This window comes from Amblyomma maculatum, chromosome 5, assembly GCF_055883805.1.
Source record: "Amblyomma maculatum isolate TAMU_Amacu chromosome 5, ASM5588380v1, whole genome shotgun sequence".
NCBI lineage: Eukaryota > Metazoa > Arthropoda > Arachnida > Ixodida > Ixodidae > Amblyomma > Amblyomma maculatum.
Genome location: NC_139348.1, coordinates 139271458 through 139288252, shown reverse-complemented (window position 1 = coordinate 139288252; position 16795 = coordinate 139271458). Strand labels below are relative to the sequence as shown.

At 45.8% G+C, this 16795-nt stretch overlaps 1 protein-coding gene across 1 annotated transcript in view; it reads right to left on the bottom strand.

The window, feature by feature from the left end:
* The window catches only part of LOC146189732 (uncharacterized), a 65348-nt gene extending 58246 nt beyond the window's left edge, over positions 1 to 7102 (bottom strand). The window contains exon 1 of the mRNA XM_084605334.1: positions 6991 to 7102. Within this exon, the coding sequence (XP_084461460.1) occupies positions 6991 to 7102 (112 nt within the window). The remainder of the gene's footprint in view (positions 1 to 6990) is intronic.
* Between the last annotated feature and the right edge of the window lie 9693 nt (positions 7103 to 16795).

The window sequence follows — 16795 nt, the reverse complement described above, 5'->3', positions numbered from 1 at the left end:
GTAGTCCTGTTGCCCTTCCTGCTCTTGACCTCCTCCTTTTGAAGCCATCCTCTGAACAAGGCGTTTAGTGATGAGTGATGACTTATTCCAGCACTTACCACCGCACTGACACACCAGTTAGGGCAGTCTACTACTGAGTCACGTTGCCCAGGTTAAATCTCGGCCGCGGCAGCCACATCTCGATGAAGGCGAGACACAATGGCGCGCGAGTACTCTACGCCCTCAGTGCACGTCAAACAACACCAGGTGGCCGAAATTATTCCGGAGCCCTCCAATATGGCATCCCCATAGCATGAATTGTTTTGTGACGTTGAACGCAATAGCGAAACCAAACAAAGCATTATAAGGGCGAAATAACTGGTGACGTTTTATTTCAATTTATTTTATTAGGAATAATCAGAAATTCTGCTTTAGTTGTAGTCTACATAGGGGAGTAGCCATTCCCTAAATATAATCTTAATCAGCAAAAGCAACGCAATGACGAGCGCCTGTTATGTCTAAACAACCTTGCTGGTTTGTTCCCCTAATCGCATGGCAGAGTGAGAAGCGGACTAATTAATATGTTAAAGAATGTGGACGCAGTATTTGTTTTCACAAAACGGCAAGGTGCTATGAGTAAGGATTCAAAAATTGCGCAGCAAGCTGAGAACAAAACCCTGCCGATAAAAAAAAATATCTGACTTACAAAGCAAAGTGAGGCTAAGAATGTTTCGTTCGTTCGCTAGTCTCCTTCCGATTTAGATATGTAAAACATGAACGCTTTCCAACGACAGCAGACACCGCTGGAAATTTCATTTATACCTGCTGACCTCTACACTTCTTTAGAGTTTATTCTCGCCCTATCTAAAATCTAAATAATATATTTATTTATATAGATACCCAATGTAGAGTATGCTTGCAGTACGCACACTCAAAGAAAGCATGCTGAAAATGAGGTGGTGTCGAAACATGGCTGGTACACCCAAAACAAAATTGGGGAGTGAAATAACAAAACGCACAATAAAAACATTAACATTCCATTACCAGTGTCCCGCCTCACTGAACAATGCAGCTAAAGCAAAGGATGCTTTATCACATGAAGCTCGGTGCCGCCTAGGAGAAGAAGAAGCAAACAACGTTGGACGAAAAATACGACCGGAATTCGAAACACGTTTAGCAACGTAACAGTATGATAAATAAGAATAATGGTACCAAGAGGTTGCCTCCTTACGTAATAACCCCGCTGTGGTGGCACTGACACATCATAAATGGATAAGTAAGCAAACTTTTCTTTGTTGATTCGTATGTTCCGCTACAGGCTATGCATTCTTGTTACAGCGCGACATTTGGGACTTCGCTTCCGTTCCCGCAATTAAAGGCAAAGGAAGCACGTAGTCTCTGTGCTGTCGTTCCAATGAATAATTAGAGAAAATGAGTACGAGAAGTCCCCGCGAGCGCTGACTTTCGCGAGAAGGCTGCTCCGTATGACCGCGGGGCTAGGAAGAAGACTTACAGTTTCGCCTCAGCACCCACGGGCACGGAAAATTAAACAAGAGCGATAAGCGGAGCGGAGCCGGCTTGAACATGCCCGAGCCCACAAGCGCGGCTTAGACACGCTCGCGAACGGACGTGAAGAGAGGATTGTTTGCACAGACTGAATCCTTGTGCAGCGCAGGGCTTCGAAAGAAGAGCCGCCGTCGCTGCACCCGCGGGCGCTCAGCGTCCTAGCTTTTCTGCCTGAGGGCCGGCCCCTGACTTCATTGTGTCGCTCCAATCGCGGGAGCGGATAGGGTGCCTCGATGCGCGCGCCCTCGACGCGCGGCGGAGGGGGGCGCGCGCATCGAGGTGCCCTTGGGAGCGGGAGTAACGCTGTGTCAGTCTAAAATTAAATGTCTTCGCTTCGAGCGCACGTCTCGGGCTGACAGGATCGTTTATACGTGTCTCGGCGTTCGTTTCGCTCTATTTTCCCGCCCTTGGACACTTCTGTCTACGCGGGCTCAGTAATTTGCGGTAACGGGCAGTTAATGCCCAGTCGAGCGATAATTAAGCAGGCACGGTTTTTCCGGATTTTGCGGGTGCTTTGTTAGCGGTGAGGGCAATTCCTGACAACTTTGCGAGAAGTTGCGGGCGACTAGGGAGGTAGACGTAATGTACGTGGGCGCCTTTAACAAGCGCCCATAAAAACCGTTTCACAGCAGTGTGATGTAAAAACAGCACGAAGCAATCCCTCAGAAGTTCGATGAACTGTTAGACTGCCCAAAGAGGCGTACGGAAAGTCAAGAGGCAATTTTTTTCATTTCCTTACGGAAGCCTTAATTGCTTTCAGCTTAACATTTGGCTTATAACGTGCCCCTAGTTTGAGTGAAGCTGTTTAACTTAGTTTCCCTATTGCTAATAGGATCAAATCATGGTCATCATCGTTTATCAGTCGTCCACTGTGCTACTTACGTCTACATCTGGCTGAAAAGGGAGACGTCAAATGAAGGAACTCTTCGTTGCATGCAAAGCTTCGATATTAGAAACGTGCGTATTGCAAATTCGTCTTAAAAGACACCTACCCTGTTAAACCTGTCAAGGCAGAACATCCATGCCTGTACATCAAATAATTTTACAGTGCGCATTGTGCAGACGAATGGCAAAAGCGAAGTACTTATTATAAATCAACCGCCTTACAGAGACAGGAATGCGAACAGTGCAGCAGAAGGCCTTACGGCGCCTGAGATTGTGGCGGAGGGCAGAATCTAATTATTTAGCGACTGGATACCATAGTGACAGAAGGTAATATTGAGCATGATATATATATATATATATATATATATATATATATATATATATATATATATATATATATATATATATATATATATATATATATATATATATATATATAGGGAGAGAGAGAGAGTAAGAGAGTGCGGCCATTCATGCACTGAAACTGATGCCCTCCAGCTAGTGTCAGCATAGTGGAAACTTGAGTTAGTAGAAACTGTCCGAGCAGCTTGTCGAAAATGACACGAGTACCACTTCTGTGTCCTCAATGACTCATGTGTCGTGTCCCTCCAGGATATTAAAGGCGCATACTTTACCTGTTTGGGTTGTCTGCATGTAGTCTAATAAGAGTTTTAAGTTGTTTACAGGGCTGGTTACGTGTATTTCGACTCACAGCCGATCGAGTGCATATTAATCAAACATTACGACGCAAACGCAACGTACAAACCAAACACCGGGTTGGAACACTCTCGATGTCATTAAGAAACGCATGAACTTGCTCCTGACTCAGGCGGGATTTGAAACCACCGCCTGTTGCCTTTGATGGAAGCGATCCACCCTTTTGTAACCGCAGGGCTTCAGAGACACCGGTGTTGAGCGCGGTATGCATATTCTCTACGTGGTTCTTGGCCTCCCTTGGGACCCCGGATAATTATTTTGCGTCACGTCTATGGAATATTTTATTCTATAAACCAAGTAGCTTCATTATGCAGCAGCTAAGATCCCTGAAAGGAAATCTACATCAAGCATTCATCAACTCTCTACTTGACGCAACGTAGCGTGACCATATCCTTACGCCCGCCCCGCATAACTTATTACTACCATGACCACCTACGCGAGACATTCATGCCCGCACGCACCGTCATTAATTTCGCCAAGACTTAACCACAACCAGAGAACGAGTGTTCCTGGCCGTAATAATATCACCCATTTATATTCGTATCTAACCAAGATGTTTTAATAGTAAGTGTAGTCTGCTTGCACAGACTCCCACCCGCATCACTCACTCATCCACATTTGAAACTATTCCGGCAAAGCTAGGCAAATATGCCGGGTATATTGAACTACAGGCAACTGGTCTAATTGGAAATATATTATCATTCAGGATGACTCCAGCGCGAACAGATAACTGCACTTACTTTAGTAGTAGATTCATACATGGGGGTACTGCGCTTGTGTTTCGGTGATGCTTAGTGCGCGTGTTTTTTCATTCGAACTTAACTGAACTGAGATGAAGATTTTTTGACAGGCTATTTCAGAATCATGTTAATATTCGCTGTTGCTTTTATTTCTTTCACTACTTAATATTACGAATGAAGTCAACGTTCACTGTTGCTTTGATTTCTTTCTGATATAAAGAATTGTTGATATAACGAATGAATGAGCAAATGCCTTTTTATTCATGCCTTGCATTCGTGATGTATTTGTCCTGCGCAGAATCTTCACAACACCGACTAACAAGGCAATAGAAACAAACAAGGGGCTTTTCGGAAATGAGGTTGGCGATAGAAATGCAAGCCCAAGTGGGGGCAGTGCGGCTGCTCAGCTTGATATAGGATCCCAGCCAGCGCCGCTCACCCGTATAAGCCGTCGCTGTAATTATGGGCACAACAAAGAGCGCTACCGCCGTATACACCGATGTCCCGGCCTTACAACGATCGACCTTCGTGTCAACAAAAGAGCGGACTCGCCAGCAACGAAATCTGCATTTTCTTCTCTCTTTTTTTTATTCGCCTCTTCACTCTATCCACACCGCAAACTAAGCCCAGATTCAGTAGGCTGCCTTCGAGTGGGGAAGTGATGCACTGCATGGTACCTCGTGGTAAGGAGAAAGAAGAAACACAAGCTTAGCTAGGAAGCGTGACACGCCCACAAAGCTGTATAGTAGACTTTTCGTTCTATTTTTATCTTATACGCGGACGCTCACTTCCACGAACAGGCGTAATTAGACAAGCCGTGTAAGGGTTTAATAAAGAAAACATGAGTAAGGAAATAAAAACAAGCATGTTTTGTGGGCGTTGCCCAAAAGTGGCGCGCGTTTGTTCCATTCCTGTCCGCTGCATCACATTTTGTGAAAGTAGAGTTTTCTCCCCTTTATATTCTACATTTTTGTTGAGCATTACCTTTCTGTAGCTCTCTCAGATTAGGTGCTCTTGCGCTAACAAATACCGTCATTATTACTATCTCTTAGACTGCACTGTGCTGTAGCATATCAAAGCATATTAAAAAGTCACAAAAGATAGAAATCAGTGCGACAATGTCCACCGTGGAGAATCTTCTCTCATTTCCTTCTTCGTGCCTTCCTCACAACTCACACAAGGTGTTCAACAGAGAAATAAAACGCCTACTGCACCTTTCTTTTTCTTGTTCATTAGAAACGTTTCATGAGATTTTTAAAAAGGGTTTGAAAGGTTAGCTGTAGATTACTTTCAACAAAGGTCATAACATCTATGAAATATGCTAGTAAACTTCTAAATAGGTATGCCTTGCATTACGTTACTAAGCTAGGCTAAAGGTTAGTCTAGTAATGTAAACTCTTCTTGTATTATTATTTGAACTGATGCCCTTTTTGTTTGTTCAAATGGAGACCCATTTCGTTTTGCTTGAAAGAAGCGGTTTTGGATTACACAAGAAGAACTTAGCGAATGCACTTTGAGGAAATAATAGTCATTTTACTTTTTTTTCCCCATTGCGACAAAATTGTACTCATGTATGTTTTTATGATTACAAAACAAAAATGAACAAAGCTTCGGATTCTAGTTGCCGTAATGTAAAAGGCACTGATACGAATTAGACGAACATTCCGTTCGCTCGCACCTGATGGTTCCCGTGAAAAAAGCACAAAAGCATTCAAAAATACTGTTCCACAAAAAAAAAGCAAATAATGCTTCTCTACACTGCCACCGTTCTGCTAGGAATTATAATAAAACACTTTAAAAAATCCATGTTTGAAGTAGCGAATACCCAGCTCTCTAATATGCCCTGTTATATGCAAGGAAATGCTCTGCCGTAAGATGGAAGAATGTGAAAACAAATTTCTTTTCTTCACCCGACCATAATTTTAAACATTTTCGTGCCCTTCAGCAACCACGATAAAAAGTCTAAGAGAAGCAGTTTAGGCATGGGTGCAGCATTAGAGCTGTTAGAGAATGCTTTAACGCCTGTGTGAATTCACCCCGATATCAATTACTAGTATAAGCTTAGCGAACCGACTGCAGCATAAAAAGGTAACTGAGTAATCATATTGTTTCATGCATTTTGGCTGAAGCTTTGCAAAATAGGCCGTGAGCGGGATAAGCTGAACCCAATACTTACTCCATAACCTTAATCTAGCCCTTTTTTTTAAGCACGGGTCAGCGCGTTGTGCATCCACTACAATCATGGGCGAATTATTGTTTCCATTTCATCGCGCGGATTACAAAGAACAAATGGAACTCATTTGACGAAAACCGCCAGTTTGGGTACCTAAATAATTGATCACGAGTATGAAATATCTTACTGCAAGTAATGATGATTGCACTCCGTGGAAAGCGTTTGAAAGATGCAAGGTGCATAAAGGTAAAAAGCATTACTGCAAAAAAGAAATGCCTCTCAGAGGCCACATGTCATCACACTTCTTGAGTTACCTTGAGTGATTTTATTGAATTCAGCTATATTTGCTTCATCAGTCCAGATCGCGTTTTTCTTTTCTCTCCTGCGCCCATACGTGTGCTCCTTCATAATTACAGATCTCCTCACCGCCGACGTTTCTTCTCTAGGTGCTCCTGTCGGTGAAAACTCCTTTCTCAATATCTTCTCTGCTTCACTTGCTTCATCTGCCATTGCATCAGAAACACTGATTCTTTCTTTCTTTCTTTCTTTCTTTCTTTCTTTCTTTCTTTCTTTCTCTCGCCTGCCTTTCGACATAGATGCCATCTAGGCTTACCGAATATAGCCTAAAGAAGACCATTACTGAATGCCGTGAAGTAATCCCTCTCCAAAAGACAGACTCGTCTCGAATCACGCTCTGAAGTATATAGACAGCAAAGCGTCAATAACACTCAACATTTGATCCTGTCGAGTGTAGGGCCAAACAAAGACGAACCAGTGTACCTAAAAGGAGCGCTTCGTTTACTGTGCCCCAGCCATTTCCCGATACTTTTCCCGAAACACTACGCCTTCATAGGGAATATCTTTCTGCCTGAGGATGACTCACTCTAGCGGGAAAACTAGAGTGTTCAGCCGTATTTCATTGTACCGTACCTCTTGGAAACTGGTCTATCCGCCTACCCGTCTTTCCACATTCCTCTGCCCTTGCTATGCAGAGGGCACCCATTGATGAAGCCAACATGAGCCAAGGCAAAGTCAAAGCCATTCCTGCGAAGAAAACCCGTTTCCCAACCGATTCCAGAGGGAGCAGCTTTGAGAGAAGTATAGCTTGCTTCTCAAAAATAGCCCAGCCCGTATACTGATAGGAAAATACAGCTACTATATGTATATATAGAGGCACCTACGATGCGTTTGGGGCCTTCGTGGAGTGCTCTAAACATTTCCTGGTTGCACCGTCGTTTATACATATTTTTTTACGTCTTATCTTTTTGTCTTCGCTTTCGAGAATGGACGTTTGGCACTATGCCACGCGCCCCAAAAAATTTTCGTTTTTCGAAAACCGCCCCTCTATACAAAGCAATCTGGAGACAGAAAAAAAGAAATGGACGAACAAATCTTGCGGCCCTTCTTTATCGCCACTGAAACACCTGCGCGTTCCCAGACCGCTTGTTTCTGCACGTTCTGTGCACATTTCTGGGATATTTTATTCAAATCGCTCTCGTCACAAATCTTCCACGATCAACAAATTGTCTTTCTTTTGTTTTTCCTCAACCTTTCTTTTCCATGTGACATTCATTTTTGTTTGACTCTCGGGACTTGCGACTGTTTAACAGGTCACAAATTTCATTCTTGCAAACTTGTTGTATTTTGTTGGGGGCTCCGTTCAGCAGATTCTTTATTTATTCGCGCTTTGAATTTAATAGTTCATATTTTTTTACATTTCCTTCACGTTTATTTTCAATTATGAAGATTTTTATATTACTCTTCAGTTTGCGCAAGCTAAACCCGTTTTATTCTTTTCCACGTGGCACGAGAAAGCAAAATTTAACATATATCTCGGGGCTGAACGTGGAGCTGTGAGACGCAATATAGGTGTTTCGACGTGTGAAGCATCGATTTCAGCCATCCTCCCTTCCCGTTGTCGTCTAAGCCTCTAAGCCTGCACTCGAAACAACTTTCTCCCTTATCCTCCTGTCCTTCTCGCCACATTTAGTGATCTTGCCAGGTCATTGTTCAATCTGGTCGGCCCGTCCTTCAGGCGATATCTATATATACCGTACTTGTCCGACTTAAATGGCAAGAAAGCGATCCGCCTGAAGAGTTGAATACTGGATGAATCCGTTTTTTTTTTTTTTTAATTTCATTAGGTGTACCCTGTGTGTAATCTGATGAAGCTATGTGTGCTTCCCGTGCTTAAAGTAATGCGGTAGCGACAGGCATAGTTCAAAACTACGGCAGTCCAGGCAATCATTTTGTGAGAGTTATGACCGCTTGGTTGTAGAGAACGTTATCGTTGATTTTGAAAACAACCATGCCGTGTATAGAAGCCCACTCCCATGATACAGTTGGTAAAGCCCAGGGCCACAGGAGGCCAGACAGGCGCTGATGTTCAACTGAAGTTAATAAAATAGAGAAAAAGGCATCAAAAGAGCTGAGCTGAATTTGTGCATTTATTATTATTATTTTTTTTTTTGCCGTCCTAAAACCCAGTTGCAGCGCTGTTCGCTGTATTGAAACACAGTAAGGTTCGAAAATTGAGACAGCTGGATGCATAGCTCGAGCTCCCAACTTTAGTGCATGTATATTTTGCGCAATATGTTCCGAAAAAACGGTATATTCGGCTGTCTACGATACAGTCAAGGCTAATTCAGACTGACAGCTCGGAAATGAAGTTCTCAAGCCTCCTTCCCCCGCCTCGCCTTCTGAACGCCTGAGCAAAGACGTCGTTTTCACTCGAGATGTCAGCAGCAGTAGTCTCCAGTTTTCTCAAGACTCGCGCGATTCGTTGGCTACATCCCGTAGCCTTTTCGCAGTCCTATCATCGACTATCGCCGCGAGCTCCTATGGCAGCTCGCACACACTCTCCGCGCACGCTAGCCGTACGTTTTAGTATCGTTGTTACGCTTCATTTAATCGCCGCCCAGACGAAGAGTTTTCTCTGTACCATACTGTCGAGGCATCAGCGCTAGAGCTTCGTGCCTTCTTTACGCAAAGCCGCGCCTAGAAGGCCGGTCGATCGTATCAAATCTGGCAGATTCTGAGGTCGAGGTCGGTCGGTGGCTGATACTTGGTCAGACGTACCCTGCGAAATGATAATCTTTCAACACCGTCATTTCAGGATTGGTTAATGCGACAGACAGGCTAAAGAAGTCACCAGTCAGACGCAATAAAGTTTATACCCCAGTAACAGTGCGGCCAACTTCGGCGCGTAGGATGACACCACTTTAAAAGGCTTTGGAAGTGATTGTGTTAGTCGTCCGTCGAGAACAAAAAAAAAATGATAATGTTTTAACATAGTTCAACCGAGGAGCAGTGTCGAAAGTTTTTGCATTCGTATGACAGTTATTGGAGACGACGGCGTGCAGTTCACAGCGCTGGAGTGTATTTCTCTCGGTTCACATGATGAATTCCTCGTTTCGAATTTGCTCCTCCCCGATGTTTCTTTTTTTTTTTCGCTTTCACATGAACTCGGCATATGCAAGCCGCAACATTCTTGGTCGGGTAGATGATGAATTAGTGCTTTTACATTAATATTATCCTGGGTTTCACACCGCTGACACAGTGTGAGAACACTGTTTGGATTACCCGCGTCAAGAAACGTGGACTATGACGTCACGAAGTGGCGGCCCAATCAAGAGTCAGGCACAACGAAGGTATGCAAGGTTCTTGCGCGCTTCTGGTGTCATGGGTATACCTGTGCAGGTTGACCACACCATGCCCCCAGGACCACACGTATGAAAAAAAAAGTTTCCCGAAGAGCGTCACATCATACCACTCAATTCATTACGTGCATTTCGGAAGTCGTGTATGTGGTCTACCTAAAATGAATAAGAATGAACGACGCTAACTAAACGGAACGTTGCATTAACATGCGTCCAAGGGCTACACCAGTTTTTGAAAAACTGCAAATTATACTAAACGTTCTACTCCAGCACTGTGGCACATAGCCAATGGCTGCGCGTGACAACATAATGTCAGAATGTCTTGACTAAAGCAGAGCTTGCGTAGAAAGGCCACGTCCAAGTGTCGCGTGAGCTTGCCGATGCTTTTCTTTTTCAGTGAGCAACAAGAAAAGACATAGTCGCGTAAGGGATGGTTTGATCAACTTAACCGAAATACTATCAGGGTTCTTAGCACAGCATTGGCCACGCGTTGTAGGAGCGGCTTTGAAAGTAAATGCTTTTACCTAAGTAAGTAAGTGCTCCTTACCAGCCCCCCTCTCTGTCTCCTAAGCGCAGCCATATGTCTACAAAAGAAAGCTACAAAACTGCCACAGAAACTTCTCTTGTAGAAAAATAAATTTCCTTGGTCCAGGATTCGAAGCCGGCATACAGCTGCCTTGCTTCACTGTCGCAATCGCTGTGACAGTTGCGCTAATCGGGAAAGCAAGCCTACACTATAGGGCAACAACTAAGTAATCAACATGTGATGGGAGCGGCATTTGGTTGAAACCTTTTCTAGCGAAAAAAAACCTATGAGTCACAATAACCTCATACAGATTTCTCATAATAAACTCATACAAAACTCGTATAAATCTCACATATTCTCATAATAATATCTTTCAACGTATGAGAAATATATGAGATTATATGAGACTAGTATGTGTTTAGTATGAGAAATCTGTATGAGGTTATTGTGACTCATACTGTTTTTTTCGCAATCAATCGCATGAACATGTGTTTGCTTCCGAATAAATTCAGATGAGAGTCTGAACCTTCCCTCGTTCTTTGTACTGGCAGTGGCTTTTCCGCACAGGTCCTTCCTTGGTGACAGACTTTGTTGGGTTCAAGGTAAGCCGATTTGGACTGTGCCTGAAGTAGCGGTTACCTATTCAAGGCGCTTATACTACTAGCTTATCGAAACCAAAAACTGTGTTTAATTACGTGTTCGAAGGCAGAAAAAACTTGAAACGAGAACTGTAGGCTATGTTATTTCGGCCTGCTGCACTTTCTCTTTGGTCTTGAAAGCTACTGTAACTGGAACCGGCGCCAAATGCGGTTTGAAAGAGGGCTCATTTGTCGCGGGTAATTTGAAAATGTTTTGCTTAAAAATATTTTGGGAAATTTACTCATCTGTCTCTATCCCGTTTTATAGGAACGAATCAGACATAAAACTTCGCACTTGATTTATTTCTTTTTCTGCAAACAACAGGGTCATTCGAAAAATTTGAATTATTTTCTTTCCTGAATATATATATTTTTGTTTAATTTTTTTCGGAAGACATAGCCAAATATTTGTACTTTATAAGCTCCAGTCCTCGTTCGCAGGTTTACGGTTGCTGATAACGTTGATTCAGCTGCGCATACATAGTCATAATTAGGGTACGCAAACAGAGTCATTTAATGAAATGAGCTGTCACAACAAACAAGAAAAAAAAGAAACAAAAACAACTCCCCAAAATACTGCTGAAATTACGGTGGCTTGCTTTTTAAAACTAGATTCTGTTGAAGCCCTGAAGTAGCTACCGGCAAAACCCAAGGGCTCATTGTAAAAAAAAAGGAAAAGGTTTATCCATTCCTCTTTGTAATGTTCTTTACGACCTTCTTCGCGTAATAAGCTCTGCCATCTATGTGAGGGCATAACACACACACTAGAGCACGTCTAGCCAATAACTTCACTGCTCGTTTTTATAAAAAACCATGTTAGCGCAAATTACCTAACCCCGTTACTCTGCGCCCCTACCTATCAGCTCCATTGTTGTCTTTTGTAAGGAAATGTTTACACGAGGACTGAAGACAAAACGAATTTCCGACTACAAAATAAAAGCACGCTTTGATCTGAGAACCCTCATTATTTAGGTGGTTGCTCATTCGCAGAGGAAGTAATGGGCTGCTTTATCAAGCAGTACTACCGCATTTACTCCATAATACGGCGCACTTTTTTCCGTTTGTCGTTGAAGACGAGGTCCGCGTCACGGTAGGATAAAAACCAGACGTAGCGCTGCGAAGGGTCTCAGTGTGCTATCGATGTCCCTAGATTGTCTTTCAGATTTTTATTTATTTTGCTTTAGTAACGGCAATATTATTTTATGGGGGTAAACACAAAGAAGCAGTTCATGCAACCATTCATCTATGGCAGCTTCATGTAAAATGTCAAACCCACTTGCTCAAAAGAGGAAAGACCAGGAAGACCGAGGAACTCCCTGCTTCAGTGTTCATTCATAATCGGTCTGTATACAATTTTCTATTTTACTTTGAACGCCTTGATTTGAAAACACTGAAAAAGAAAATTTCAATGGCTCTTACATTCGTAGTAATGCGGATGAAAAGAGAAAACTTGTCCACTTCGTGGTTTGCAAATGTTGCATTGTATTGAACTCCGTAGCGGACGGCTGCAGTTGTTTGCCAATTCAGGAAAATGCGGGCAAGTTCGGAGGTTAAACTGCATGATCGAAAATTGTAGACTAGCACAAGTTACTTCATGGTTGGAGTTTGACCCCGAATAGTCCAGTAGTTCACGCAGAAAAATGTTTCACAATTCAAACCGATAAATGGCGAACACCCTGTAGAGGCGCGACGCTGGGACATCCAGTCATTTGAGGATGTAATCCTGAGTTGCATTTCAAAGCGTTTTTCACTATACTCATGCAACCACATGTCCTCCTCTCACAACTGCGAAGCAAGCCTGAGCCGCTTAGAGGCACTGTCCATGTGCATGGGAGTTACGTGGACACACATTTAGCGACAAGCACCTCGATGCAGTATCCAGTTTGCGTTGCCAGTTAAAGTTGAAATAACGATATCTGCAGTAGCTGTCACGGCAACGAGTAGTTATATAGCCACAGAAGGTTGTGGTTGCCGAATGAACAGACCTTCACTTTGTCCTTGGGCGGGAGCCTTTCAAGAGGCACTGCATTATGGCTGTCATTTCAGTTAGCAAGAATGCACAGAGAAGGCGCGCTCGGGGATGCAGCCAGCGAAGTTCCACGCTGTCGCCGAACATTCCCTGTTTATATTTCAGACCCTTTTTCACTCCGACAGCTTGAAAGCTACGAAAAGTTTGAAAAGAGGCGAAATGCGTGCGCTGAATATTTCTCTATGGGTCTGTGAACAAACGTTTCAAGCTGAATTTCCGTCCTGAAGTTCTCAAAGAAAGAACAAACTTCCTGAATCCAACGTCACTCTCGGCAGCCTCGGCCACTTCTTTAGAGTCAGTATAAGTACTCTATGAACCCGTCACAAAGGCAGGGCCTCGAATCTACCTAATTTAAGTTCCTTTCTTTTTTATATTTGCTGTTGGCCCCTGCATCATTAATCGCCACCATAGGGTAGGGTTTTACTGGCGCCTAATTAAGGACGTAACTGTCTCCAGCACTATAATTTAAGAATTTCCTTCGCCTCATGTAGGACGCCGAAGGCATGAGAATAAAATAACGAAATAAAGTGGAGTTCGAGTTCGGCCGTGAAAAACCCCTCCCTTCAATGCGCACTAGTTCCCGAGGCCTCCGCACGAAGGCCGCTTGCACGCTCATCAAACTGGTCAAGCAGTGAGTTCTGTCGAGCCTAACATCCTCCCAAATGCTGGTGGTGAAAACGAAGCCCCTAGTCCTGCGGACAGCTTCGGCAGCAGCATCCACTTCCGCTCATATAACAGCGACGAAGAAGACGGGGCTTTTCGTCAGCAGAGCGAACCTTTCGATGCCTTTCGAGTCCTGCACCGCCTCCCATCGCCCTCCAAGAGCCAGGAGCGACAGCCAAGTTGACTAATTACGCGACGTTCCAGCATGACCCTTTGTCGTGTCTCCTCGTGCACAAATCCTACACAGCCACCGAAATTGACCTCGATCTCAACATACCCTATTCATACATGATGGTGAGGATCCTCCCTCTTAGGCGATAGGATCCTGCCCTGCACGGGCTTAACGTATACTGCTCCCTGAAAATGAAGCGAGTGACCTTCGCGGGCCTCTTTAGCCGTGCGCTTAAAGAGGCGGGTCGTGATCCCCTGCTGATTGCGGGTGACTTCAACGCCCCTAGCCAGCTATGGGGCTATCGTAAGGAGGAAGTGCGTGGACGCATGCTGGCAGAACTGGCGTCCACATTGGGCCTCACCCTCCATACCGGCCCAGCATTTCCCACCCGCGCAGGCAACTCGGTGACCCGAGACACATGCCCGGACCTCACCTTCACTCGCAACATAAGACACGCAGACTGGATCAACACCGAGGAGACCCTCGGTAGCGACCACTGTATCCTCAAGACAACAGTTTACACACGCCCCCTGAAGCGCCCCACAACGAAAGCCCGCATCCCCGATTGGACTACCTTTCGCCAAAATTTCCCAACAGAAACTAACACGAACATCACAGAGCAGGGCTACACGACCTGGTCCCAGTCAGTCATGGCGCACCTTCACTCCCATGAGAAACAAATACAGCTCAAAGAGGTAGTTACGGACGTGGACAACCACCTCCTGCATCTCTGGGAAGCACGCCGTGGCCTCACGCGCCGCTGGAAGAGTCAGAAACGCAACAAGAAGCTGAAAGCTCGCATTGCGGATCTCACCAGGCAGGCAGCAGAGTACGCGGCCCAACTCGCTGACTCTAACTGGGTGGACCGTTGCAACACGGCGGCGAGGCAAATGTCGAGCCGCAACATGTGGCGGCTCTTCCGAGCCCTCATCAATCCAACACAGACACGCACGGAAACACAAAAACACCTACACAAAGCCATGCACTCATTCCAAGGAAACACAATGCAGCTGGCAGTGGCGCTACGCGATCGCTACCTGTGCACAATTCAGGACCCCCGCGGATCGGCCTATTCCTATACAGGCAGGGAAAACTCGGAGTTGGATAACCCATTCCGGCTCCACGATCTGCGGGCCAGTCTGGCCAAAATGAAGAAGGGCACTGCGCCAGGCAGGGACAAGGAGGTCACCGTTAAACTTCTGGGGAACCTCCCTGACATGGCGCACCAGTGCCTTCTTGACTATATCAATGCAATCTGGACAGGAGAAACCCCCCTTCTCACTGAATGGAAGACGGCTCTCGTCACCTTTATTCCCAAAGCTGGGACACCAGTCGACACGGACAACCTCCGACCCATCTCTCTCACCTCGTGTGTGGGCAAATTGATGGAGACGATGGTGCGGGATCGGCTGTCTGAGTACCTTGAACAACACAACACTTTCGCGGACACCATGTTCGGATTTCGCCCACACAGATCCGCACAGGATGTCCTGCTCCAAATCGACCGCGAAATACTGAACCCCATCACATGCACAAGAAACGACAAAATCGTCCTCGCCCTGGATCTCAAAGGGGCATTCGACAATGTAACACACGAGGTCGTACTCACGCACTTGAGTCAAACGCACTGTGGCACGAACACTTTCAACTACATCAAACAATTTCTCACAGACAGACTGTCTTATATCCGAATACAGGATCAAGAGCACGGACCTTTTTTGCTCGGCCCGAGGGGCACTCCGCAAGGCGCAGTGCTGTCCCCTCTGCTATTCAACGTTGCAATGATGCGCTTACCTGCTCTGTTGTGTGCGGTCGATGGGGTGCAGCACGCGCTGTACCCCGACGACATCACCCTCTGGGCCACGCAAGGGCGTCTGGGGGACATGAGACGAGCCTGCAAACGGCTGCTAGCATAGTGGACCGCTATGCCCGCGGCTGCGGTCTCCAATGCTCACCGCAGAAATCTGAATTCGTGCATCTGCGCCCCTCGCGCTCATGCTCGACTCAAATCAATCTCACCTTGCAGAGCGGTCCCATTCAAGAATCTAAGGAAATCAGAGTTCCTGGGCTCTTTATACACAACCAGAGACGATGCGACACAATACTCGCCAAGGTCCGGCAGGTGGCGGACCAGGTGGGCCGCATTGTCCGCCGGGTTTCCAACAAGAGCGGTGGGTTACGATGCAAGGACGCCTTGCGGCTGGCGAACGCATTCGTGGCCAGTCGAATCTTGTATTCGACTCCCTACCTCCACCTGCGGAAACAGGAGGAGGATACTCTCGAAGTTATCCTCCGTAAAATCATGAAACGAGCACTGGACCTCCCGGTCTCCACCTCTACCAGCCGTCTCATGGCGCTGGGTGTGGTGAATATTTTCAAGGAGCTTCGGGAGGCCCACCTCACCAGTCAGTACACGCGTCTAACAAAGACAGAGTCAGGTCGCCGTCTTCTTGCCCGACTTCACATCCAACACACCCAACTCACTGAGGAGAGATGTCGCATTCCCGAAAAATGGAGACGCGCCCTCCATGTGCGGCCTCTCCCCGCCAACATGTCCAAAGAGGACCATAATGGTCGGCGTCTGGCGCGGGCGGAAGCCTTGGACCGCCATTATGGAAGCAAACCAGGAGTTTTCTACGTGGACGTCTCCGGCCCAAACCCTAGGGGTTGGTACACAGCCGCGGTCATCCACAAGAGCAAAACAGTAGATGGCCTCACGTTCAAGGCCAAGTCACCAACACACGCAGAAGATGTTGCCATCGCCCTCGCAGCCTCTGACTCCTCCTCCAAATACATCATAACCGACTCGCGAGGGGCTTGTCGGGACGTCTAGCAAGGGTGGACTGCTCCCCTAGCTTACCGCATATACCAAAATTGCAGTCGAGATTCAAATCTCGCGTACCGATCTCTCGTTTGGGCTCCAGGTCACCAAGGTCTCCAAGGGAATGAGGCAGCCGACGCCGCCGCCCGCACGCTTTCTCTCCGGGCATTTCCCACGGGACCCTACGCCGACCAGGATTTTGATTTCAGCCCAGCTTAGAAATTTAA